Source organism: Nycticebus coucang, chromosome 17, assembly GCF_027406575.1.
Source record: "Nycticebus coucang isolate mNycCou1 chromosome 17, mNycCou1.pri, whole genome shotgun sequence".
In the NCBI taxonomy this organism is placed as follows: Eukaryota; Metazoa; Chordata; class Mammalia; order Primates; family Lorisidae; genus Nycticebus; species Nycticebus coucang.
Genome location: NC_069796.1, coordinates 32,861,248 through 32,887,390, shown reverse-complemented (window position 1 = coordinate 32,887,390; position 26,143 = coordinate 32,861,248). Strand labels below are relative to the sequence as shown.

General features: G+C 43.9%; 1 protein-coding gene across 5 annotated transcripts in view; it reads left to right on the top strand.

The window, feature by feature from the left end:
* The window catches only part of SAR1B (secretion associated Ras related GTPase 1B), a 37,055-nt gene extending 27,785 nt beyond the window's left edge, over positions 1-9,270 (top strand). For all 5 annotated transcript variants that reach the window (XM_053566146.1, XM_053566144.1, XM_053566145.1 and 2 more), the window contains 4 exons: positions 511-576; positions 5,511-5,614; positions 7,598-7,729; positions 8,629-9,270. In XM_053566146.1, the coding sequence (XP_053422121.1) occupies positions 511-576; positions 5,511-5,614; positions 7,598-7,729; positions 8,629-8,745 (419 nt within the window). In that variant the 3' untranslated portion in view covers positions 8,746-9,270. The remainder of the gene's footprint in view (positions 1-510; positions 577-5,510; positions 5,615-7,597; positions 7,730-8,628) is intronic.
* The last annotated feature ends 16,873 nt before the right edge of the window (positions 9,271-26,143 follow it).

The following is a 26,143-nucleotide window of genomic DNA, read 5'->3' as shown; positions in this document are numbered from 1 at the left end:
GTGTTGGGTAGTGATTTGTGTTGGGTAATGATTACCAAAATTGAATATTACAGTGATTTGTGTTACAGTGTCATTATGAATTAGAGTTTATCTAATTACAACAAAGTATTATTTTGGCCAGGTGCAGTGGCTCACACCTGTAATCCTAGTACTCTGGGAGGCCAAGGCAGGTGGATTGCCTGAGCTCAGGAGTTTGAGAGCAGCCTGAGCAAGAGTGAGACCCTGTCTCTACTAAAAATAGAAAAACCGAGGCAAAAGGATCACGTGAGCCCAAGAGTTTGAGGTTGCTGTGAGCTACGACACTGCGGCACTGTACTGAGGGCAACAAAGTGAGACTCGGTCTCAGTAAAAAAAAAAAAAAAAAAAAAAAAAAAAGTATTATTTTACTAGTTCTTAAATATTTGTTTTGACCTTGTTTGCAATAAAAGTAAATAAAACACCAAGTAGTAATATATGCTATAAGTAGATTGCTCATTTTCATGTTGTAAAATATTTTGTATTATTATTTAGCTTCAGAAGAACTGACAATTGCTGGCATGACTTTTACAACTTTTGATCTGGGTGGACACGTTCAAGGTAAGAGTCTATTACTCTTATCAAGTTGCTTTGTTTTAACTTAATGAAAATGTGGCTATTATGTTCCAGTGCATACAGTTTCATTCTATTTAAGCAAGGCCAGATTAGGCTTAAAATTTATTACCATCAGATAAAAGCTTTAAAAGCAAAAGGTGATTTTCTTGATACTGCTGGTCATCTTTTTTTTTTGCGACAGAGTCTCAAGCTGTTGCCCTGGGTAGAGTGCTATGGCGTCATAGCTCACAGCAACCCCAAACTCTTCAGCTTAAACGATTCTCTTGCTTCAGCCCCCAAGTAGCTGGACTACAGGCACCCGCCACAACGCCTAGCTATTTTTTGGTTGTAGTTGTTGTTTGGCAGACCTGGGCTGGATTCGAACCCTCCAGCTCCAGTTTTATGTGGCTGGCGCCCTAGCTGCTGAACTACAGGCACCGAGCCCATCTTTTTTTTTTTTTTTCTTTTTTTTGAGACAAGGTCTCAAGCTGTTATCCTGGGTAGAGTGCCATGGCATTACAGCTCATAGCAACCTCAAACTCTTGGGCTTAAGTGATTCTCTTGCCTCAGCCTCCCAAGTAGCTGGGACTACAGGCGCCTGCCACAACGCCCAGCTATTTTTTTTGTTGTTGGTGTTGCAGTTGTTATTGTTTTAGCTGTTGTTTCAAACCTACCAGCGTTGGTGTATGTGGCTGGTGCCCTACCTACTAAGCTATGGGCGCCACCACTGCTGGTCCTCTTAAGTCTGAATTGCTTTTGTTAATAAAGTATTTGAGTAAAATTTAGCTTCCATTCTCACTGCTTCAATCTACTCTCACCTGTTGTCATAATCAGTTTGTGAACATGTTACTACTCTATTAAAAAAGCCCTTTAACGGGCGGCGCCTGTGGCTCAAAGGGGTAGGGCGCTGGCCCCATATGCTGGAGGTGACGGTTCAAACCCCACCCCGCCCAAAAACTGCAAAAAAAAAAAACCCTTCACTGGCTAATTAATTCTACCTACAAAATAAAAGCCAAACTTATTGATTGACCTGGCATTTAGGATCTCTGTGATTTGGTCTCAGTTTAGTTTTCTAGTCTTTTTTTTTTTTAATTGCAGAGTCTCACTTCGGGACATCATAGCTCAGCAACCTCAAACTCTTGGGTTGGGCAGTCCTCTTGCCTCAGCCTCCTGAGTAGCTGGGACTACAGGTGCCTGCCATAATACCTGGCTCTGGGTGTGTGTGTGTGTGTGTGTGTGTGTGTGTGTGTGTGTGTGTGTGTGTGTGTGTGTTTTGATTTTATTTCTTTTTTTTTTTGAGAAAGATTCTTGCTCTGTCTCCCCAGCTAGAGTTCAGGTGCATCATCGCAGCTTACTGCTGCAACCTCAAACTCCAGGGCTCAAGTGATCCTCCTTCCTTAACCTCCCAAGTAGCTGGGACTCAAAGATGCATTACCAAGCCTACCTAATTATTTTTATTTTTCTAGTAGAGGTGAGGACTCACACTTGCTCAGGTTGGTCTCAAACTTCTGGCTTCAGCCCACAGAGTGCTAGGATTACAGGTGTGAGCCAGGTAGCTCACTGGCTAATTCTACATACAAAATAAAGTCCAAACTCATTGATTGGACTGGCATTTAGGATCTCTGATTTAGTCTCAATTTACTTTTCTAGTCTTTTTTTTTTTTAGAAAGAGTCTTACTGTGTTGCCCTCCGTAGAGTGCTGTGGCATCACAGCTCACAGCAACCTCAAACTTTTATGCTTAAGCCAGTGGTTCTCAACCTGTGAGTCATGACCCCTTTGGGGGTCAAATGACCCTTTCACAGGGGTTGCCTAAATACATCCTGCATATCAGATATTTACATTACAAGTAATAACAGTAGCAAAATTACAGTTATGAAGTAGCAACGAAAATAGGTTTATGGGGTGGTGCCTGTCACTCAGTGGGTAGGGCACTGGCCCCATATACCTACGGTGGCGAGTTCAAACTCAGCCCTGGCCAAATTGCAACAAAAAATAGCTGGGTGTTAGTCACCTATGCTCTCAGCTACTCGGGAAGCTGAGGCGGAGAATCGCCTAAGCCCAAGAGTTGGAGGTTGCTGTGAGCTGTGTGACGCCACAGCACTCTACCCGAGCGTGATAAAGTGAGACTCTATCTCTACAAAAAGAAAATAATTTTGTGGTTGGGGGTCACCACAACATGAGGAACTGTATTAAAGGGTCATGGCATTAGGAAGGTTGAGAACCACTGGCTTAAGCAATTCTCCTGTCTCAGCCTCCCAAGAAGCTGGGACTACAGGCACTGGACATAACGCCTGGCTATTTTTTTGTTGTTTTTGTAGTTGTTTAGCTGGCCCAGGCCGGGTTGGAACCCTGGCGCCGTAACTAGTGTGCTACGGGCACCGAGCCTATTTTTCTAGTCTATTTTTTTTTTTTTTTTGTAGAGACCGAGTCTCACTGTACCGCCCTCGGGTAGAGTGCCGTGGCGTCACACGGCCCACAGCAACCTCTAACTCTTGGGCTTACGCGATTCTCTTGCCTCAGCCTCCCGAGTAGCTGGGACTACAGGCGCCCGCCACAACGCCCGGCTATTTTTTTGTTGCAGTTTGGCCGGGGCTGGGTTTGAACCCCCCACCCTCGGCATATGGTGGCATATGGGGCCAGCGCCCTACTCACTGAGCCACAGGCGCTGCCCTATTTTTCTAGTCTTATAAATAGTTTTTATTTCCTCCTATTCCCATTTAATTCTTTTTAAGAAAATCAAGCGTTCTAGCTATTGTCCGTCCTTGGTACTCTTGCTCATGCCATCCCCATATGTACATGAATAATCCCTTAAGGGCCCAGTGTACCATTCGTTCCCTGGGAAGCCAGTCCTAGCCAGGAGTGTTCTCAACTGTACTTCCATACCACTTAATCCATCTCTATACACGTCTTCAAAAAGTTTGAAATGACTCTATGCTAGTCCTCACCTCTACTAGAAAAATAAAATGTTGGGCGGCGCCTGTGGCTCAGTGAGTAGGGCGCTGGCCCCATATGCCGAGGGTGGCGGGTTCAAACCCAGCCCCGGCTAAACTGCAACCAAAAAATAGCCGGGCGTTGTGGCGGACGCCTGTAGTCCCAGCTGCTCTGGAGGCTGAGGCAAGAGAATCGCGTAAGCCCAAGGGTTGGAGGTTGCTGTGAGCCATGTGACGCCACGGCACTCTACCCAAGGGCGGTACAGTGAGACTCTGTCTCTACAAAAAAAAAAAAAGAAAAAGAAAGTGTTTACTATACTAAACTAAACTACAGTTTTTGTACAGTTTCTCCTATACTAAATTATCTAGAACTATAAAATCATGCTTATTTTTATTTATTTATTTATTTATTTGCAGTTTTTGGCCAGGGCTGGGTTTGAACCCGCCACCTCTGGCATATGGGGTCAGCACCCTACTCCTTTGAGCCACAGGCGCTGCCCTTTATTTTTATTTTTATTTTTTTTGTAGAGACATAGTCTCACTTTGTTGGTAGAGTGCCGTGGCGTCACACATCTCACAGCAACCTCCAGCTCCTGGGCTTAGGCGATTCTCTTGCCTCAGCCTCCCAAGTAGCTGGGACTACAGGCGCCCGCCACAACGCCCGGCTATTAATTTTTTTTTGACACAGAGTGTTAATTGTTACCCTCAGTAGAGTATCCTGGTGTCATAGTTCACAGTGACCTCAAACTCTTGGGCTTGATTGATTCTCTTGTCTCAGCCTCCTGAGTAGCTTGGGACTACAGGCGCCTGGGACACTGCCCAGCTATCTTTTTAGAGATGGAGTCTCACTCTTGCTCAGGCTGGTCTTAAACCTGTGAGCTCAGGCAATCCACCCACCTCAGCCTCGCAGAGTGCTAGGATTACAGGCATGCGCCACCGTACCTAGCCCTTATTCTTATTTGTATTTATTTATTTATTTGAGACAGAGTCTCAAGCTGTCACCGTAGCTAGAGTGCTGTGGCGTCATAGCTCACAGCAACCTCAAACTCTTAGGCTCAAGCTGTCCTTTTGCCTCAGTCTGCCAAGTAGTTGTGACTACAGGGGCCCACCACAATGCTTGGCTGTTTTTCCTATTTTTAATAGAGACAGGGTCCCGTTCTTGCTTATGTTGGTCTCAATCTCCTGAGCTCAGGTGATCCACCCACCTTGGCCTTCCAGAGTGCTAGAATTAACAGGTGCGAGCCACCTCACCCAGCCTTTTTTTTTTTTTTTTTTTGGAGGCAGAGTCTCTCTGTCATCCAGGCTAGAGTACAGTGATATCATCATAGCTTACTATAACCTTGACCTCCTGAGCTCAAGCAATCGTCCTGCCTCAGCCTCTGTAGTAGCTGGAACTACTGGTATGTACCACCATCGCTGGCTAATTTTTTCTATTTTTAGTAGAGATAGGGTGTCAGTTTTACTCAGGCTGGACTGCTTATATTTTGGATTTATTTATTTATTTATTTAGAGACAGAGTCTCACTTTGTTGCCCTCAGTAGAGTGCTGTGGTGTCACAGCAACCTTCAGCTCTTGGGCTTAGGTGATTCTCTTGCCTCAGCCTCCCTAGGGACTACAGCACCCGCCACAACACCCAGCTATTTTTTGTTGCAGTTCGGCCAGAGCCGGGTTTGAACTCACCACCCTCGGTATTTGGGGCCAGCACCCTACTCATAGAGCCACAGGCACTGCCCTAAATTTTAGATTTATATAGTAGCAATTGTCCAATGAATTTCATTTGTATCATTCATTTTTCAGTGGTGGCAAATATTCTACTTCTTACTTTGGGAAATTGGGAAAGCATAAGTATTTGACTTGCCCACAATCAGGGAATATTTTGGCTCTCCTGGGTAGAAGATTAACTTGACTATAAGGGATAACTACATTCAACATCATAATGGACTATTCAGTCACATCATCTGCTAGGTTTGACCAGTAAGTAAAATCTAACTCCTGATTTTTTTTGTTAGCTCGGAGAGTGTGGAAAAACTACCTTCCTGCCATCAATGGCGTTGTTTTTCTGGTGGATTGTGCAGACCATGAAAGGCTGTTGGAGTCAAAAGAAGAACTTGATGTAAGTAAAATAATTAAAACTAAACATAGTTAAATCACTTTAGTAAGTCTAAAGAAATAGGTTGGAGTCACAAATATACCAGAATAGATTTTCTGCAGTCTTGAGTGAAAATCCTAATAATTTGTTGAGCTCAGTAAGTACCTTAAGCAGTGATTACTTTACCTAGAACGAATAGAAAGTAACTTTGAGTAGTTGTAGCTATTGAAGGTGTACTAATATAGGTGTTCTTCCTAATGACTTGAGGAGCCACGTTGTACCCAGTGCATCTTTCTAATATAGGACATGTTTGCTATACATAGTATTCCTAGACTGCGTTGCTCTTGAGTCTTGGTCATCCCAGGATATCATTTCTTCAGGCATTGCACCTCTGGACATGGTATGACATGCTGTCTTTGCTACCACTCGCAGGAGTCAACAGGGGCATGTTTAGCTACCTCCTCGCCCTTCTCCCGGGTCATATGCTTTTTTTTTCTTTTCATTTAATTTTTATTTTTTTAACATTTTATTTGTTTGTTTATTTATTTTGGGATAGAGCCTCACTCTGTTGCCCTGGATAGAGTGCCATGGTATTATTATAGCTCATAGCAACTTCAAACTCATGGTCTCAAGAGATCTCTGGCCTCAGTTTTTCTATTTTTAGTAGAGACAGGGTTTTGCTCTTGCTCAGGCTGGTGTTGAACTTGTGAGCTCAAGCAGTCCACCCTCATCTGCCTCCTAGAGTGCTAGGATTGCAGGTGTGAGGCACTGCACCCACACAGGTCAGATGCTTTGTAAACGGGCTCAAGAGCAGCAGGTAAGGCCAGTACTAAATACGGAGCTGCAGAGTAATCAAATCTGTGATCTGACTGAAGTTGACCCACCTAAGCCTTATCCCAGAGCAGGCAAACAAATACTTGTTCATGTAGAAAAGTCTAGGTAGGTTCTGTAGTTACAGAACAGGATTAGGGAATTTCTAAGTTCCTACTTTGTGCCAGATACTGTGCATATTATGTCATTAATTCTCAAATTAACCCATAAGGTAGGTGCTAGTATTTCCATTTCACCCCAAGTTTCAGTGAGTGTAATTTTCCCAAAGTCCCAACTCAGAAGTAGCAGAAACCAGATCTGCCCAATTCCAAAGGGTTGTTCCTAGCCTCACAACCTCACTTATGAGTTATAAATGCTCATTCTGCTCACTATTTACAGAAAGCACCTTAAGAAGACAGAGAATTATGTACTCAATTTTGATATGAGGACAATTAATGACAATTAAGGTCATGGGCGGGAAGGAAAAGCAGAGTGAAGGAAGGAGGGAGAGGGGTGGGGCCTTGGTGTGTGCCACACCTTCTGGGGGCAAGACATGATTGCAAGAGGGGCTTTACCTAATAAATGCAATCAGTGTAACCTGGCTTATTGTACCCTCAATGAATCCCCAACAATAAAAAAAAAAAAAGGTCTGGAAAGAACTGTTCCCCAGAACTCAGATTTTATGCCTTGAGGCACCTCAGTTCTCATGGGCAATTAAAAGATGCCTTCCTCTATTAAAAACAAGAAAAAGAAGAAGACAGAGAATTGAGTTTATGGTTTCATGGAGCTCACTTTAAAATGCAGGAAACGTTTGCCAAAGAAAGTTGGCATAGGGTGGCGCCTATGGCTCAGTGAGTAGGGCGCGGCCCCATATACTGAGGGTAGCGGGTTCAAACCCGGCCTCGGCCAAACTGCAACCAAAAAATAGCCGGGCGTTGTGGCGGGCGCCTGTAGTCCCAGCTACTTGGGAGGCTGAGGCAAGAGAATCGCTTGAGCCCAGGAGCTGGAGGTTGCTGTGAGCTGTGTGACATCATGGCACTCTACTGAGGGCGGTAAAGTGAGACTCTGTCTCTACAAAAAAAGGAAGAAAGTTGGCATAATGTGATGGTAGGGAACAAGTACCTTGACTGTTTTATCAAATAAGCCCTTTGGATGCTTCATATCAACATTTTGTCTTTCGTATTGTGTTTTCTTCAGTCACTAATGACAGATGAAACCATTGCTAATGTGCCTATACTGATTCTTGGGAATAAAATTGACAGACCTGAAGCCATCAGTGAAGAGAGATTACGAGAGATGTTTGGCTTATATGGTCAGACAACAGGAAAGGTAAAAAATATATATATATTTTTAGAAGTATGAGTACTTAACTTTATAGTACAAATGTCTTTTTAAATTTTTATTGTCTAGCTCCACAAGCCCATTATCTTTTCTTTTTTTTGAGATAAGGTGTGCTCTGTTGCATAGGCTAGAATACAGAAGGGGTTTTCTGAACATATATTTTATCCTAAGCTTTAACATGCATTATTTTTTGTTTGTTTTTTTTTTCTTTCCCAGACAGAGTCTCCCTATGTCACCCTCTGTAGAGTTCCATGTAGCGTCACAGCTCACCGCAACCTCAAACTCTTGGGTTTAAGCGATTCTCTTGCCTCAGCCTCACATGTAGCTGGGACTACAGGCATTTGCTACAATGCCCGACTATTTTTATTTTTTGGTTGTAGTTGTCCTTGTTTGGCAGGCCTGGGCTGGGTTTGAACCCACCAGTTCCAGTGTATGTGGCTGGCACCCTAGCCGCTGAGCTATAGGTACCAACCCTGCTTTCATTTTTACTAGTATTTGTGTTTTGTTTTGTTTTGAGACAGAGTCCCATTCTGTCACACTAGGTAGAGTGCTGTGGGGTCATAGCTCACAGCAACCTCAAACTCTTGGGCTCAAACAATCCTCTTGCCTCAATTTTTCTATTTCTAATAGACAATGGGGTCTCTCTTTTGCTCAGGCTGGTCTCAAACTTGTGAACTCAAGTGATCTACCCACCTCGGCCTCCCAGAGTGCTAAGATTACGTTCATGAGCCACCAGGCCTGAATTTTTACTAATATTTGGTGGGGGACATTATCACAGTTATGGCTTTATCATAGTCACCCTTTGTGCTAAAGTAGAACCTATCATTTTGTGGGACAGAGGGGTTTTATTTTATAAACTCCAACATAATGTCTCTCTTCTTTTTTAGGGTAGTGTATCTCTGAAAGAACTGAATGCCCGACCCTTGGAAGTTTTTATGTGTAGTGTGCTCAAAAGACAAGGTTATGGAGAGGGCTTCCGTTGGATGGCGCAGTACATTGATTAACACCGACCTGTACTGGCTCCCTGGCTCCAGGTCTCAACATTCAGGCCTACTCAGAGATTTTATCATTCAACATGCATAACTTGAATTCAATAGACTTTTGTTGCTTATAAAATAGATGTTTTTTAGATTATTAATATTATATCAACTTAATTTGAGTGAGAATTAAAAACTGATTCAAGTAAATTTGAATATCACACTACATCTATTAGCTTTCTAATTCATTTTTACAGTTTATAATCTGACATTACCCAAGCACCATTTATAAAAACAATTTTCCAGCAGTACATTTGAAGCACTTTTTAATAACATGGAACTACAGATATCAACCATATTTAAAAGCTCATCATGTTAAGTTTTTTATGTACTTTTTTGGAACTAGTTTTTAAATTTTAGATTGTATGTCCACCTGTATTAAGTGTACAGTTAATAATTAGCTTATCAATAATTGCATGATGCCTTATAGTTTTCAATAATATTTTTTCTTATGCAAACGTCATGCAATAAAACAAACTTGAATGTTTGGCATCTTTGTTGGGCATATGTTTCATTTAAATGTGTGTTGTCTAGCTAGTATACTCTGAAATTTTGAATATTTTTTAATATTATATGTATGAAGAGGTTGTTTGGCAAGGCAATTCCTTCAGAATATTTAGAATAATGGTTAAGCCCCTGTGGGCTTTTGCATTTATCATGAGACACTTTGCATTTATCATGAGACACATGAGACAATTGCACTTCATATTACCTTTATCTCTGAATCATGTGTATTTTTATTAGTAATGCTACCGTTACCAGTGCTGATGGAGTCCATGTCTTAGTCCCTGGAGGATTGACCTTTTGAAGAAAAGTACATCTACAATATTCAAGGTTGATTCCTAGTTTGGTAGGCCCTATAATTTTATAGCAATTGTCTAATTCTGAAGTACTCCAGTCTTACTGGTGCCCACTTTGGTAATCTGTGCCTCTTCGCCAAATGTAGTAATAGGTGCCTGTCTTTCCACATTTAGAGGTGTACTCCCCAGTGTCTTCATGTCTGGTACTCCCCACAGTACTACATAATGATATTCCCCAGAGCAAGCAACCAGTAGGATCTTGTACACAGTTTCCTTATAGAGACCTGTGTGTCCAAGGAAAAAGGAACAACTTGGCGACAAGAGGAGAGTTTGCTCCTATCCTATAGCTCTTTTGCTTTTTTTTTTTTTTTGCAGATTTTGGCGGGGGCTGGGTTTGAACCCGCCACCTCCCGTATATGGGGCCAGTGCCCCACTCCTTCGAGCCACCGGCGCTGCCACTCTTTTTGCATTCTTTAGCATATTTTATATCCTGGTAGAAGAAAACAAAAGCTTGCTTCCGATTTTCTTTTTTCTTAGTTGTTCTCAAGCAGCTCTTTATAGCACAAAAAGTTTTGTTTTAAGATATTATTTTTCTGTGTAATAGCATCTGCAAGCCTCACTGTTAAACATACTAATAAGGTTTTTAAAAGCATTGTAACTTCCTAGCTGGGCGTTGTGGTGGGCGCCTGTAGTCCCAGCTACCCGAGGCTGAGGCAAGAGAATCGCTTAAGCCCAGGAGTTGGAGGTTGCTGTGAGCTGTGTGAGGCCATGGCACTCTACCGAGGGCCATAAAGTGAGACTCTGTCTCTACAAAAAAAAAAAAAAAAAGCATTGTAACTTCCTAAGAAATTTTATTTTGTTCATATTTGAGATTCCCATCCTTAGTAAGATAAGATGAAAGGTAAGTGTCAAAAATACGTTTTTGAAGACTTTCAATTTTAAGCTTTCTCTTCTGATTATAAATCAAGTTTTCATGGTATCTTTCAACCAATTCGATCAAGAATAGATTATTCCAATTCTATCAAGGATAATTTTAGTATCAAAATTAGCATTTTCTCTAGCCATTGTCCAAGTCAATTAGTATAGCCCTTTCTGTCATCAATAATGGAACCTATGAAGCAGATAGGATTGAGGAATATGACTGGAAGGAATTAGTATTTAGCTAAGCTGTCATTTCCTAATATGACATCTGGCTTTAGTAATTTGACTATTCTGTTTTACTTTCATCTTCTTTATAAATGCAAATAAAAGCTTCTTCCATCAGTAGCTCTAATGGAAAAGTAGAAAATGCCATTGTAGCCACAATTAATTCTGCCAGATAGGTTTAAAGTGCTCCTGAAGTTCTGACTAAATAGAACTAAGCCTTATTAAAAGTAACTGCCTCTTGTTCATGTTATTTCTCTTCAGTGCCTTCAGGGACATGTTCTTCTTCCAGTATTTTCTAGAATATCCATCATGGTATTCAAGAAATGCTAATTATTTGTGTTGTAAGTTGGTATAAAGGAAAAAACTTACTGGTTTCTTTAGTGGGGGAAAGTGCTTCCTGGTACAAAATATCTCACTCTAGAACCCTCATTCTAATTCTGATACTGGGATCAAAGAAACAAAAGTCACTTCGTGGACCACAGCTAAACTATGGATATTTTTCCCAAAGATGTAAGATTCTTATGGCCTGACCCTCTAATAGAAATGAAGCTGCACTTAGCAGCAACCAGATTTTCTCCAGCTCCAGGGGCAGAGTTCCCCAGCCAGAGGACTTACCATCCAGCTCTGAAAATCCCTTCAGAGTACATACACTGAGTCATTGCCCTTTTTTGAGAGAAGCAAATTAGGAGAACGGCAAGAAGCAATAGAAGCACATAGGGAAGACAGCTCTGAATGTGCCTGTGCAATTGTGTGCACCTGTGGAGTGTTTTTCAAGTAAATGTTAAGTACTGGGGATACAGGTTAATTTTGTGCTCTGTAGTGTGACATGTTAAAGTGTAGTTGTTAACACTGTTGTATACAGATTAAGATGGATTCCATACAAATCAGGCACTACTCAAAAGATGTTTTAAAATCTGAAGTCCAAAACTCTAAAACACACAAGGTCTCAGCCCACTTTTAGACTTTTAAAGAGTTTCTCACCCCACACCTGTTTCAATAACTGCTGTTAATTACACCTTTGTGTCACAGCTGGTTGGGTCATAGCTTATCTTTATTTCAGTAAATTTTTAGAGTGGAGATTATTACATTTTTAAATCGGGGAAAAACATTTCCTAAAATACATAAAAAAATTATTCATTGTTGGCTTGGTTGAACCAGTATCTTTGTATGAGTGCCAAAGATTTATGAATTTAGATATTGCCTGGATAGATCTAAATTTTAATTTTGTGTGCCTGCATCCATATACAGATTACTGTGGTTTACAGCATAAATGTAGAATAGCATTTCTTTTCCTTATTTTTTAACTGTCTCATCATTCTCCAGCACATAAACTACTTGTAAATCATTTTAAAAAGTGATAGCTGTGATAATTATGTTTCTTGCCTTCTGGAAAATGATTTAATAAACCACATTCAAAACCCAGCATTTTGGCCGGGCGAGGTGACTCACGCCTGTAATCCTAGCATTCTGGGAGGCCAAGGCGGGTGGATTGCCTGAGCTCACATCCTGAGCCAGAGCAAGACCTCATCTCTAAAAATAGCTAGGCATTGTGGCAGGCACCTGTAGTCCCAGCTACTTGGGAAGCTGAGGCAAGAGAATTGCTTGAGTCCAAGAGTTTGAGGTTGCTGTGAGCTGTGACACCACGGCACTCTACCGAGGGCAACAAACTGAGACCATCTCAAAAAACAAAGTTTTTTTTTTTGTTGTTGTTGTTGTTGCAGTTTGGCCTGGGCCCGGTTTGAACCCACCACACTTGGTATATGGGGCCGGCGCCCTACTCACTGAGCCACAGGCGCCTCCCAAAACAAAGTTTTTTGACCAGCATTTTCACAAGTTCTAATATTAAAAACAATATAATTCTAGTTAACATGATTTGAGAGTTTCAGGGGAAATGTTTACATTTTCTGAAACTATACATTTGATAGGTGACTCAATGTGGTATTTTGGTCTTACTCATCACTTAACGTGACTGAAGTTTGCAAGGATTTATTGCCAAGTAAAATTTGACCACAGTACAGTGAGAATAGCTTATATAAAGGAAAATCTCTCAAAATTCTTTCTCTTCATTTTATTTAGAGTGTATTATTTGTATTTTTTTTCTTTTTTTTTTTTGAGAGAGGGACAGAGGATCTTGCTCTGTTGCACAGGCTAGAGTGCAATGGTGTGATCATAGTTCACTGTGACCTCAAACACGTGGGCTCAAGTGATCCTCCTGTCTCAGCCTTCTGAGTAGCAAGTACCATGGGCACACACCACCACACCTAGCTGATTTTTGAATTTGTAGCAGAGATGGTCGCATTCTTGATTCAGACTGGTTTCTGGCCAGGCGTGGTGGCTCATGCCTATAGTCCTAGTGCTGTGGGGGACCGAGGCGGGTGGATTGCCTGAGCTCAAAGGTTCAAGACCAGAGTGAGACCCCGTCTCTACCAAAAAAAGCTGGGGTGTTGTGATGGGCGCCTGTAGTCCCAGCTACTTGGGAGGCTAAGGGTAAGAGAATCGCTAAAGGAAGAAAAGAAAAAAAAAACTTAAAACTAAGATAAGTGAAAGCCAGTTGAAAGCAAAATTAAAAAAAAAAAACAACTGGTTTCAAATTCCTGGCTTCAAGCAATCCTCCCCCCTCCTAAAGTGCTACGATTATAGGTGTGAGCTACCATGCCTATGGATCATTTCAAACATGTAAAAAGCTGGTGAAGTATCAAAAAATCTTTAAGAAAGCATGAAAAAATAGACATTACCAAATATAAATTTCTTTTCTTTTGAGACAGAGTCTCACTATATCACCCTCGGTAGAGTGCCATGGTGTCACAGCAACCTCAAACTCTTGGGCTTAAGCCATTCTCTTGGCTCAGCAACTGTGGCTCAAGCGGCTAGGGCGCCAGCCACGTACACCTGAGCTGGCCGGTTCGAATCCAGCCTGGGCCCACCAAACAACAGTGACAGCTGCAACCAAAAAATAGCCAGGCGTTGTGGCGGGCGCCTGTAGTCCCAGCTACTTGGGAGGCGGAGGCAGGAAACTTGCTTGAGCCCAGGAGTTGGAGGTTGCTGTGAGCTGTGACGCCACCACACTCTACCCAGGGTGACATCTTGAGGCTCTGTCTCAAGAAAAAAAAAAAAGTGATTCTCTTGCTTCAGCTTCCCAAGTAGCTGGGACAACAAGCACCTGCCACAACACCGGCTATTTTTTGTTGCAATTGTTTAGCAGGCCCGGGCCAGGCTCCGACCTGCCAGCCTCGGTGCATGAGGCTGACGCCATAACCACTGTGCTATGGGCGACAAGCCTATTGTCATAATTTAGAACATTAAGAAGCCACTATATTTAATGCCATTTATTATTCAGGATTTGATCACAGTTTTACATAAAATCCAAAGCAATCAAAGGAAAGTGACTGAGGTTATCCAAAGCAAACTTTGTTTCACGTGTGCCCCCCCACCCCAAATAGATTTTAGGGCAGAAATAGGAAAGTGATTTCATATAGAATTATTTTTAGAAAAGCCGCACTGAAGTGAATGGATGCTTCTTCAACATGCATTTTCAATAAAAGCTTAGATTTTATTTTAATTTTTAATATTTAGGGATCAAAGGAGGATGACAATTCTATTTTTGATATACAGGTTTTCTTTGGAATTGTTTTCAATATCAGGTATAAAGATTCATATCAGAATAGCAAACTTCACATGGGTTTCTGTATTCCCTGGTGTTGCTCCTAACTTAAAATTATAATTAATTGCCAATCAAGGCAAGAGCACTCAGGGTGAATGTAGTCAAGTTATAAAAAGTGATAAAAGTGTTTTCCACAGTGAGGCCTTCATTATTTGGCCAAATGCAAAGTACGTTAGAGTGGTAAGTCAGTGATAAGTTGTTCATCACTAAATTTGCACTTTCATATGCCACTGCTTGCACCAGGATCTTAGTGTGAATTTTAATTGTTTTACAGTGTATACAGATTGTTAAGCATAATTTATATAAAGATGTTTCTGTTTACTTTTGTGTTTATTACAAAAAACAGCTATAATAGATGGTTAAATGTTTGTGAATTGTGTTTGTATGTTATTTTGATTATGTTCTATTTTCTTAACCCCCTGTGAATTTGAGTCAGGAAGGGAAAAATAAAATGCTAATCTGAAGAACTGAAGAACCCTAGTGTCAAGTTCCATTTTTGTTACCTAATTGTAATTTTCATTTTGCTCATTAGAAATTTCTTGGGATTTGAATAGTACAGAGAAGGTAGAACTTTTCCTTTGTGCAAAGATCTTCCCTGCTCAGTCTCTTACGTAGCTGGGTCTACAGGCACATCACGGTACTGGGCTAGTTTTGGTTTTGTTTGTTTTTTTTGTAGAGACAAGGCCTTGCTTTGTTGCCCAGCCTGGTTGAACTCCCAGCCTAAGCCATGAAGTAGAACTTACACAATGCTGACAGAGTGGACATGTGAAAAATAAGGTAGCCAGGCTCGGCGCCTGTAACAAGCAGCTAAGGCACCGGCCACATACACCAGAGTGGGCGGGTTCGAATGCAGCCCAGGCCTGCCAAACAACAATGACAGTTGCAACCAAAAAATAGCCGGGTGTTGTGGCGGGCGCCTGTGGTCCCAGCTCTTGGGAGACTGAGGCAAGAGAATCGCTTAAGCCCAGGAGTTGGAGGTTGCTGTGAGCTGTGTGAGGCCACGGCACTCTACCGAGGGCCATAAAGTGAGACTCTGTCTCTACAAAAAAAAAAAAAAAAAGTAAATAAATAAATTCTAGAAGGTGAGCTAAATTAACTGGATTTTATTTTAACATTGGCCCATCACAGTAGAGATTTACCTGTGGACCCTCAAAGTATTTGTTGAATTGAAGCTAACAAAGAGGATAGAAATAGTGAATGCACTGAAGGGATCAATGTTAGAAATGAAACCCTTTGGGTGTGGCCACCATCCTTCTCGAAATGTGGTAATTACAGTTCAGTAGCGTGATGATTAAAATCAAAAGTACTTTAGTTGAGCGTTGTGGCAAGTGCCTATAGTCCCACCTACTTGGGAGGCTGAGGCAGGAGAATCGCTTGAGCCCATGAATTTGAGGTTGCTGTGAGCTGTGAAGCCATAGCACTCTACCCAGGGTGACAAAGTGAGACTGTCTCAAGAAAAAAAAAATCCAAGGTCCTTAAACACACCCTGTTTCTGCCAAGACCCATATACAATAAGTGTTCAACTGGGGAATGAATTAATTGACAAAGGCCAAGGCCTATGTTCACAGTAATTTTCTTGGTGTTATTTAGTGAACAAAGTAAGCCTTATCTTGGAGAGTAGATTTTTATTCTGGGGGCATCATGGAGAACTATTTAAAACATTAGTTGGCTCAGCACCTGTAGCTCAAGCGGCTAAGGCACCAGTCACATACACCAGTGCTGGTGGGTTCGAATCCAGCCTGGGCCCGCCAAACAACAATGACAGCTACAACCAAAAAATAGCTGGGCATTGTGGCGGGCGCCTGTAGTCCCAGCTACTTGGGAGGCTGAGGCAAGAGAATTGCTTAAGCCCAGGAGTTGGAGGTTGCTGTGAGCTGTGATGCCACAGCCCTCTACCCAGGGTAACAGCTTGAGACTCTGTCTCAAAAAACAAACAAACAAAAAAATTTGTTATAATCTCTGTGACTTCAGTGATGGGAATATGCCACTACAGACAAGCTGACAACATTGCAAAATAACTGAAAGTTTTCTTGCTTGGTTGTATTGAAAAGTCTTGGATTAAAGGGTAACAGATTCTTCCAGTTAGAGAACTTCACATATGGCATGTTATGTGAATGTCAAAAGTGAAGAAAGAGAAAAAAATAATTGGATGGAGAGAGAGAGAACCCTTTCGGGATAAAATGGAGATTTTTGTTCACTATTTTTTATTTATTTATTTTTTTTTTTTTGAGACAGAGCCTCAGGCTGTTGCCCTTGGTAGAGTGCTATGGCGTCACAGCTCACAGCAACCTCCAACTCCTGGGCTCAAGCTATTCTCCTGCCTCCACCTCCCAAGTAGCTGGGACTACAGGAGCCCACCACAATGCCTGGTTAATTTTTGGTTGTAGCTGTCATTGTTGTTTGGTGGGCCTGGGCTGGATTCGAACCCGCCAGCTCAGGTGTATGTGGCTGGTGCCTTAGCCACTTGAGCCACAGGCGCTGAACCTATTTTTTATTTATCATTATTATTATTATTTTGGAGACAGAGTCTTACTACGTCACCCTTGATAGAGTACTGCAGCATCACAGCTCACAGCAACCTTAAACTGTTGGGCTTAAGTGATTCTCTTGCCTCAGCCTCCCAAATAGTGAGACCACAGGCGCCTGCCACAACTCCCGACTATTTTGTTGTTGTTGTTGTTGTCGTTGTAGTTGTCATTGTTGTTTAGCAGGCCTGGGATGGGTTCGAACCCACCAGCCCTGGTGTATGTGGCCTGCACACTAACCACTGAGCTACGGGCGCTGAGCCTCTTTCTTATTTTTTTAAGAGACAGGGTCTTGCTTGTTGCCCAGGCTGGAGTGCAGTGGCTGCCTGACTATAGCTCACTGCAGCCTCAAATTGCTGGCCTCCAGCAATCCTCTCACCTTAGCTTCCCAAGTAGCTGATAGCTGGGACTACAGCATGCACATACCACCACACCTGGCTAATTTCTTTTCTTTCTGTTTTTGTTTATTTTTTCTTTTTTAAAAAGAGATAGGGTCTCACTGTGTTGTCCAAGTTGGTCTTATAGTCCTAGCCTCAAGCTTTCCTCCTGTCTCAGCCCCCTAAAGTGCTGAGGTGTGAGCTGCTGCATCTAGCCTTGCTCACTGTTTTCTTAAGCTAAAAGGAATTTAATATGAAATTCAGTGGAATTGTCCCATTTCTTTGGGATTAGCAGCATCTCATAAATCACAAAGTCAAAATATTACCAAGTGGGGTGGTGCCTGTGGCTCAGTGAGTAGGGCGCTGGCCCCATATACTGAGGGTGGCGGGTTCAAACCCAGCCCCAGCCAAACTGCAACAACAAAAAAAAATAGCTGGGTGTTGTGGCAGGCTTAGGCAAGAGAATTGCCTAAGCCTAAGAGCTGGAGGTTGCTGTGAGCTGTGATGCCACAGCACTCTACCGAGGGCAACAAAGTGAAACTCTGTCTCTAAAAATAAATAAATAAATACTACCAAGTAACAGCACCATTTTTAAGGTTCTCTCCAAGCCTTTGGGTTTGAGTTGAAGCCTCTAGGGTAGACCTACTTCCTGGTAAGGAACTAAACCAGATTGTTTGCTGTCTGAAGGAAAGTAAGCTGATTTTTGTCCGTTTTAGAGAATTCAGTGTTGAAAAGCTCAGAGTCCCTCTTTTGGGGAAAGGGTAGAACAGGAGAGCTCTAGCCCTGTTCTGGGCCCCAGAGAGGCAAAGTATTTGGGAGCTTGTTTGTGACTAGGGGCTCTATCTACGAGGATACAACTCTGCCAGCTCCTAAAGAAACCATGCAATGCAGCTTTCTTTCTTGACTGCCTGGCAGCAGATGGCAGGGGCATGAAGCTATTTAGAGAACAGTCTCTGAGTTTCTCTCCAGCCTAGCTTCAGGCCCCTTGAGTCCTCTGGCTGTCTATGGCAGTGGTGCTCCCTTGGATTCACTGGGGCCTTAATCTGCTTTCCTCCTTGGAGAAGCAGTACCTTGACCCTTCTGATTACCTGGTGACAAAGCAGCCTTTTTCAAAGGGGAGAGGTATGTGCCTCTGGAGGCATCATTTTATTTTTATTTTTGCCCAGTGCTGGGCAAAATAGGGAACAGGGTTCCTACTCACCAGGTTCTCTCTCTCTCTTTTTTTAATCTCTCTCACAGAAAGGAGGATCTCAAGGAGGATCACTTTGAACTCAGGAGTTTGAGACTAGTCTGAGCAAGGGTGACCTTGCTTCTACCAAAACTAGAAAAATTAGCTGGATGTAGTGGTTGGTGCATGCCTGTAGCCCCAGCTACTTGGGAGGCCAAGGCAGGAGGATCACTTGAACTCAGGGGTTTGAGACTAGTCTGAGCAAGGGTGAGACCTTGTTTCTACCAAAACTAGAAAAATTAGCTGCGTGTAGTGGTTGGTGCATGCCTGTAGCCCCAGCTACTTGGGAGGCCAAGGCAGGAGGATCACTTGAACTCAGGAGTTTGAAGTTTCTCTGAGCTATGAAACAAAGGCAGACTCTGTCTCAAAACAAAACAAAAAAAAACGTAAACTGGGCGGCGCCTGTGGCTCAGTGAGCAGGGCGCCGGCCCCATATGCCGAGGGTGGCGGGTTCAAACCCAGCCCCGGCCAAAAACTGCAACAAAAAAAAAAATAGCCGGGCATTGTGGCGGGCGCCTGTAGTCCCAGCTGCTCGGGAGGCTGAGGCAAGAGAATCGCGTAAGCCCAAGAGTTAGAGGTTGCTGTGAGCTGTGTGACGCCACGGCACTCTACCTGAGGGCGGTACAGTGAGACTCTGTCTCTACAAAAAAAAAAAAAACCCTAAACTACACAAAAACCTTACATAACAGAAATCATTAGTTATCTATCACCAGGCATAACCAAGTTTTGTGCTGAAGTGTTGGATGTAGGCTTGAGTACTTGGTCTCACTTTTTGTCTACTTTCCGTTCAGTTAGCTGTTCAGTAGGCATTTCCTGAACACCTGCCTGCAGGGAATTGGCATGGCATAAAGAAAATGGGTAGAGGCTGGGTGCGATGGCTCACATCTGTAATCGTAGCACTCTGGGAGGCTGAGGTGGGTCCTTGTCTCTAAAAATAGCCTGGTTTTGTGGGAGGCGCGTTTAGTCCCACCTACTTGGGAGGCTGAGGCAAGAGAATCGCTTTAGCCCAAGAGTTAGAGGTTGCTGTGAACTATGACACCACGGCACTCTACCAAGGGCGACAAAGTAGGACTCTGTCTCCAAAGGAAAAAAAAAGAAGAAAATGGGTAGAGAACTGCCCAAGGCAGCGTAGAAAACAAAGGAAAAGGCCTTAGTTGCTGTGGAGGAGGTTTATATGTATTAGGAAGAGTGCACCAGAGCTGAATCTTGAAGTACAAACTGGTTAAGTGAAGGAATGAGAGGATATTCCAGGCAGAGAGACCAGCAAAGATAAAGGCTTAGAGCAGAGCAATATTTTTTGACCTTTCTTATCTCACTGCACATTTGAACCTATAATTAAAATTCCACAGCACTCTTAAATCATGTTGATCAAAAAAAGGGGGAAAGGCCAGGCAGGGTGGATCACGCCTGTAATCCTAGCATTCTGGGAGGCTGAGGTGGGTGGTTTGCTTGATCTCAGAAGTTTGAGGTTGCTGTGAACTATGATGCCATGGCACTCTACCCAGGGTGATAATGTGAGACTCTGTCTCAAAAAAATAAAAAAAGAAAAAGAAAAATGTTAAGTTTCACTAAGACGCTATGCTTGAACTTAGGAAAGACCTTTTTAATACAGGTATCATAGCAGTGAGTTGGAGTAATGGAGAATTAGGGACCTGCGTTCATTTTAAATGACAGGCTGTTACTGGAATTAAAACAGAGGCTGTCCTATAGAAAGGACCTCTACAGAACAGTGACTGGGCATGCCCTCCCCAAACTCAGAGGTCCTGCCATCCACAGGAGATTCTTAAGGAGGACTGAATAGGAGCTAAGATTGATGGTACAGGTTGGTGCTAGTCCCATATGCTCTCTTGACCGGAAGGAAGTGATCTGAAGGAGAGAGGGGTCCCTGACGTTTGCCTTCCTCTTGAGCACCCCTGTGATTCCTGATGCCTTCAGAGGTACATACCTCTCCCCTTTGACAGTGGCCTACTTGTGACTCTTTTTATTTTTATTTTTGAAACAGAGTCTCACTTTGTTGCCCTGGGTAGAATGTCATGGAGTCATAGCTTACAGCAACCTTTAGCTCTTGGGCTCAGGCATCCTTTTGCCTCAACCTCCTAAATAGCTGGGACTACGGGCGCCTGCCACAATACCTGGCTTTTTTTTTTTTTTTTTTTTGAGACAGAGTCTCACTTGGTCACCCTCATTAGAGTACTGTGGCATCTTAGCTCACAGCAACTTCAAACTCTTGGGCTCAAGAGATTCTCCCAAGTAGCTGGGACTACAGGCGCTGGCCACAAAGCCCAGCTATTTTTTAGAGACGAGGTCTCGAACTTGCTCAGGCTGGTCTCAAACCTGTGAGCTCAGGCAATCCACCCACCTTGGCCTCCCAGAGTGCTAGGATTATAGGCATGAGCCACCGCGTCCAGCTTCACTGTGTCCATCTTAACTGGATGTGGCAGGGACTAAGCTCACCCATCAGACTTTCTTCACAAGCCTCTTAGGCCACTACTTCAGTAAGAAATGGGCATGAATATTAATAGCTGGCATGTGGGGAGCAAGGCTTTGTATACCAGACACCACATAGTAGAACCAGGCAGTCTTCCAGAGCCCCAAAATAGCAGTTCAGGGTATCCACAGGTGAAAGTTTATTTTGCTGAGTCACTTTTCCCCCTTGGCTTCTCCTGCAAAAACCTTGGCTGCTCTTCTCAGTCTCGAGTTGATCACAGCATTCAATAGTTAGAAATGGAATGTTCCTTCTTTCTAAAAGGGGGTGAGGTGGGGACAAAAGAGGAATGTCCTGTTCAACTACCTCCAGCCTCTCAGGTTACAAGGTTTCTAGAGTGCAGGATGACCACAGAGCTGAGGAGGGGCCCGGGTAACCCAAAATGCTGGGGAGCTGCCTGTTTTTTGGCCCAGGCATCTGATTTTGTCACTGTCGCTTGAGCTGCTTCCCTGATGACTACCAGCTGTTTACAACCAGCCCCCATCTAGGAGATGCACCTGGCCAGCCTCTGCCCTGAGGGAGAGGGAGGCCCATGAAAACCTGTAAACAAACAGGCTCACTAGCTCAGATTCCAGGAAGTGAGAGTAAACAAATCCCTCAGGCCTCTTGCCTCTGGTTAGTCCACTTTCCTGAATGTTCTCCTGTCCTAAACCACCCTGCCCTGTGCTCCTTTAACATATTCCAGGCCCACTTTTCAGTCCTGAGTGGTAGGCCCAGCAGGAGCTCTCATCCTCATTTAACAAATGAGGGAACTAAGGCCCAGAGAGGGCCAGGATACAGGTCCCTAATTCCCCATTACACCAAGACCCACAAAATTCTATATTTTACCACATCCTTTAAGTTGTATCCATGGACAAATTCTTGAGACCTTGCTTAACATTCATTCACTGAGGATGGAGAAAATGAGGGGCATCACCCAAAGCATACACACCACTAGACCTGAAGCAAGCCCACCCAAGAGTTACTCCGAACACAGAGGCCCTCACCCCTACTCGTGAGGCCTGGGCCCTGTTACCAAGCATGGAGGAAAATTGCCACATCTCTTCCAGTACCTCCAGGCCCTGCTGCATGCTTCACACTGTCACTGACCCAGTGAGACCTGGCATCTCACCCTGTGACCACAACTCTGGCTAATCCTAAACTTTTTTTTTTTTTTTTTTGTAGAGACAGAGTCTCACTTTATGGCCCTTGGCAGAGTGCCATGGCATCACACAGCTCACAGCAACCTCCAACTCCTGGGCCTAAGCGATTCTCTTGCCTCAGCCTCCCGCGCAGCTGGGACTACAGGCGCCTGTCACAACGCCCAGCCACTTTTTGTTGCAGTTCAGCTGAGGCTGGGTTTGAACCCACCACCCTCGGTATATGGGGCCGGCGCCCCACGGACTGAGCCACAGGTGCCGCCCTAATCCTAAACTTCTAATGGCCCCCTCACCTGGTGACAGATGAATCATCAGCCAGGCTGGATGATATTCTGATTATGCAAAGGCCCCAAACTGAGGGCATAAAGCTTCTTCCTTCTTTCCCTCAGCCCAAGTCTAATCGGGAGGCCCACCTGCTTCTGCCGGCCCCACCTCTGCTGGCCTCAAGTTAAAGGGTCCTAGAAGGCTCTTCTTTTATAACTGGCTCCATAAGCAAGAAAATCTTTCTTCACAGTTTTTTTTTTTTTAATAGTTCTCTTATGTTTCAAATGAGTTTTCAATGTTCACACTGTAGGAGCTGGCTGTTCTAAGTAACCTTGAATTAGGGGTACCACAGACAGTGCGTTTTATCTCAACACCAGTACTTAGCAATTGTAGTTTCAAAGTAGGCAGAAAAGAAAATAGTTTAACAGACTCAGTGAGACTTACTGACCAGAAGTTTGTAACTTTCTGTTGCACTGATACATTTCCCTTTGAGTTTCTTTCTCAGAATAATGGAACCTCCCTGCAGTCACAAGATAAGTACAAAGACTTATACCATCTTTCTGTCTGGAGAAGACAAGATAAGGGACACCACACACTGTGCCCAAGGACCCACTGAGCAGTCTACTCCCCAAATCCCACCTGCCCACGAGGCTGAATGACCAATATTAACCCCTAGCTCATTATACTACTAAAATCCCCACCCTGGGAGAGACTAATCCACTCATTTTTGATCATAGGATATATGAACTAGCATTTCTCACTGTGCTTGAGTACCTGCCCTGCACCCAAACATGTAATGATGCTCACTCCCCTCAAGCTTTATTCATCTCACCTACAGAAAAACCCTGCCCCATTGGTCAGGGAGGTGGAATAAATCCTTTCTTCTTTGACAATTATTGTCTCAGTAATTAGCTTTCTGTGTGGCAAGCAACAGAGAATACCCCTTGTGGGTTCATTAACACTTTGATCCTCTCTGACCATAGACTTTCTCTCCAAGAGCTGGACTCTAGAGGTCACAAATACCCCTAAATGTTTTTTCCCATTGTACAGACGAGGAAACTGAGGTTTGTTGTTGGTAGCAGAAAGAGATTCCTTAGTCCTGGATCAGCTGTGTTTTCTTTTCTTTTTTTTTTTTTGTTGAGACAGAGTCTCACTATGTTGCCCTCAGAGTGCTGTGGTGTCACAGCTAACAGTAATCTGCCTTTTTTTTTTTTTTTTTTTTTTTGCAGTTTTTGGCCGGGGCTGGGTTTGAACCCACCACCTCCAGTGTATGGGGCCGGCACCCTACTCCTTTGAGCCGCAGGCGCCGCCCAGTAACCTGCCTCTGCACTGATAATCCTCACTTAGTCTTCCCCCAACCCCTGGCGATGCTGTTCTTCTTTCTGCCTCTATGATTTTGACTACTCTAAGTACCTCCTATAAGCAGAATCATGCAGTAGCTGTCTTTGGTGATTAAATTATTTCACTTAGTATAGTGTCCTCCAGGTTCACCCATGATTAATAATAGTCTGTTGTACATATATACCACATTTTCTTTTCTTTTCTTTTCTTTCTCTCTCTCTCTTTTTTGAAACAGAGTCTCATTCTGTTGCCTGGATTAGAGTGCAGTGGCATCATCATAGCTTCTTGGAACCTCGAACTCCCAGGCTAGGAGCAAGTGAGCCTTCCTGCCTCAGTCTGGGACTGCAGGTGTGCCACCATGCCCAGCTAATTTTTATATTTTTTGTAGAGATGAGGTCTCACTATGTTGCTCAGGCAGGTGTCAAACTCCTGGCCTCAAATGATCCTCCCTCTTTTACCTCCCAAAATGCAAGGATTATAGGCATGAGGCACTTTGCCTGGCCTTATTTATCCATTCATCTGTCACAGGCTGTTGAGGTTGCCGCCACCTCTTGGCTATTGTGAATATTGCTGCCACCAACTCGAATTCAGGTTCCCTTCAAGGATACTTTGGAGCTTCTGCTCAACCTTGTGTTGGGATGTGAGATACAGGGGAGACTGTGGTGTAGATAAGACAGGTGCAGGCTGGGTCCCGTGCTTCCTGGGCCACTGGCTCCTATCCCCTCTCCATTACCCTCACACTGTTGGGGACTGTTGAAATAGTTTTAGATCTGCTCCGGTTTATAAAATAGGGAAATCACTCACTAGCATCAGCCCTCTGCCTTGGACACAGGGGAGCAAAGAACACAAAGCCTCCTATTAGAAGTGCCAGAGAAATACAGGATGCCGTATTTGGAACATACAGTAAAGAACTGCTTGTTGTTTATCTGAAATCCTGATTTCACTGTGTCCTGTATGTTTATTTGCTCAGTCTGACAGTCCTTCCCTCCTACTCACTGACAAGCTCTTCAGCCAGCAATAGGGTCTCTGCATCTCTATCCAGAGTCTCAGAATGGGCTTGTATGGAGGGGGAGGTACTGGTTTGTAGGCTCCTCAGGGAGGACAGAGGTGGGAAGGCTGGAACTGTGACCTGCCAGTCCAAGGGCCCAGGGCTAGAGGTGCCCTGCTAAGGGGCCCGGAGGGCAGCAGGGGGCGCCCCAGACCTTATTTTGCAGGAGTCTGGAGCGAATTCAGGGAGGGCACCAACCACCAGATTTAAACTCACTAGCAGCACAGCCTCACTGTGTAATTTTTGCACATTGACTTATGATTATCTGGTTAAATTCTGTCCCCCACACTGGCCTGGTCTCTCAAGAAGTAGTCCTCAGTGCTTCACAGCAGGTGCTCAGCAAGTGTGGAATCAATGCATGGGTGAATAAAGTGTGAATGGATGACAGTCTCCTCTTTGAGATGCCCCATCTGGGCCCCTTCAGGTCCTTGTGCCATTGGCTGAGTCTTGCCTGGAAGAGAACTGGCCCACTATGGGGGAGCTGTGACCAGGTCAGCTCTAGACATGTGCTGTCCTGACCTCCCGAGCACTCAGAGAGCAAGGACAGGGCAGAGGCGGGGCATAGATCAAGTGTAGGACCCTTCACCTAAGGCAGTCATGCAGGCTAAAACTGGTGCAGAGAGGGATCGCAGAGGGACTTGGGAAGGGTATGTAAGGCCAAGCCTGCTCCTCAGTCCCCTCCCTTCCCCTGTGAAAGAGGGTCAGAAGTCCTTATGGCTGTCTGTCCCTTACTCCATGGCTACCTGGGTGGATCCTAGGCAACTCAAGGGAAAGCCAAGGGTCTCTATGACTGGGCTGCCCAATATGGCAGCTACTAGCCACATGTGGCTTTGAGCACTTGAAATGTGACTAGTTTAAACTGAAATGTGCTTTAATTTTTTTTTTTTTTGAGACAGAGTGTTACTTTGTCACCCTCAGTAGAGTGCCATGGTGTCATAGCTCGTAGCAACCTCAAACTCTTGGGCTTAAGCGATTCTCTTGCCTCAGCCTCCCAAGTAGCTGGGACAACAGGTGCTCCACCCCCCACAACACTCATTCTTTTTTTTTTTTTTTTTTTGCAGTTTTGGCCGGGGCCAGGCTTAAACCTGCCACCCCTAGTATATGGGGCCGGCACCCTACTCCTTAAGCCACAGGCACCGCCCATGCCCAGCTTTTTGTATGTGTGTGTTGCAGTTGTCATTGCTGTGTTAGCTGGCCAGGGCCATGCCACCCTCGGTATATGGGGTCGGCACCCTACCCACTGAGCCACAGGCGCCACCCTGAAATGTGCTTTAAGTGTAAAATGCAGACTGGATTGCAAAGACTCAGTGCAAAAAAAAGTAAAATATTACTAATAGTTATTTTACATTAC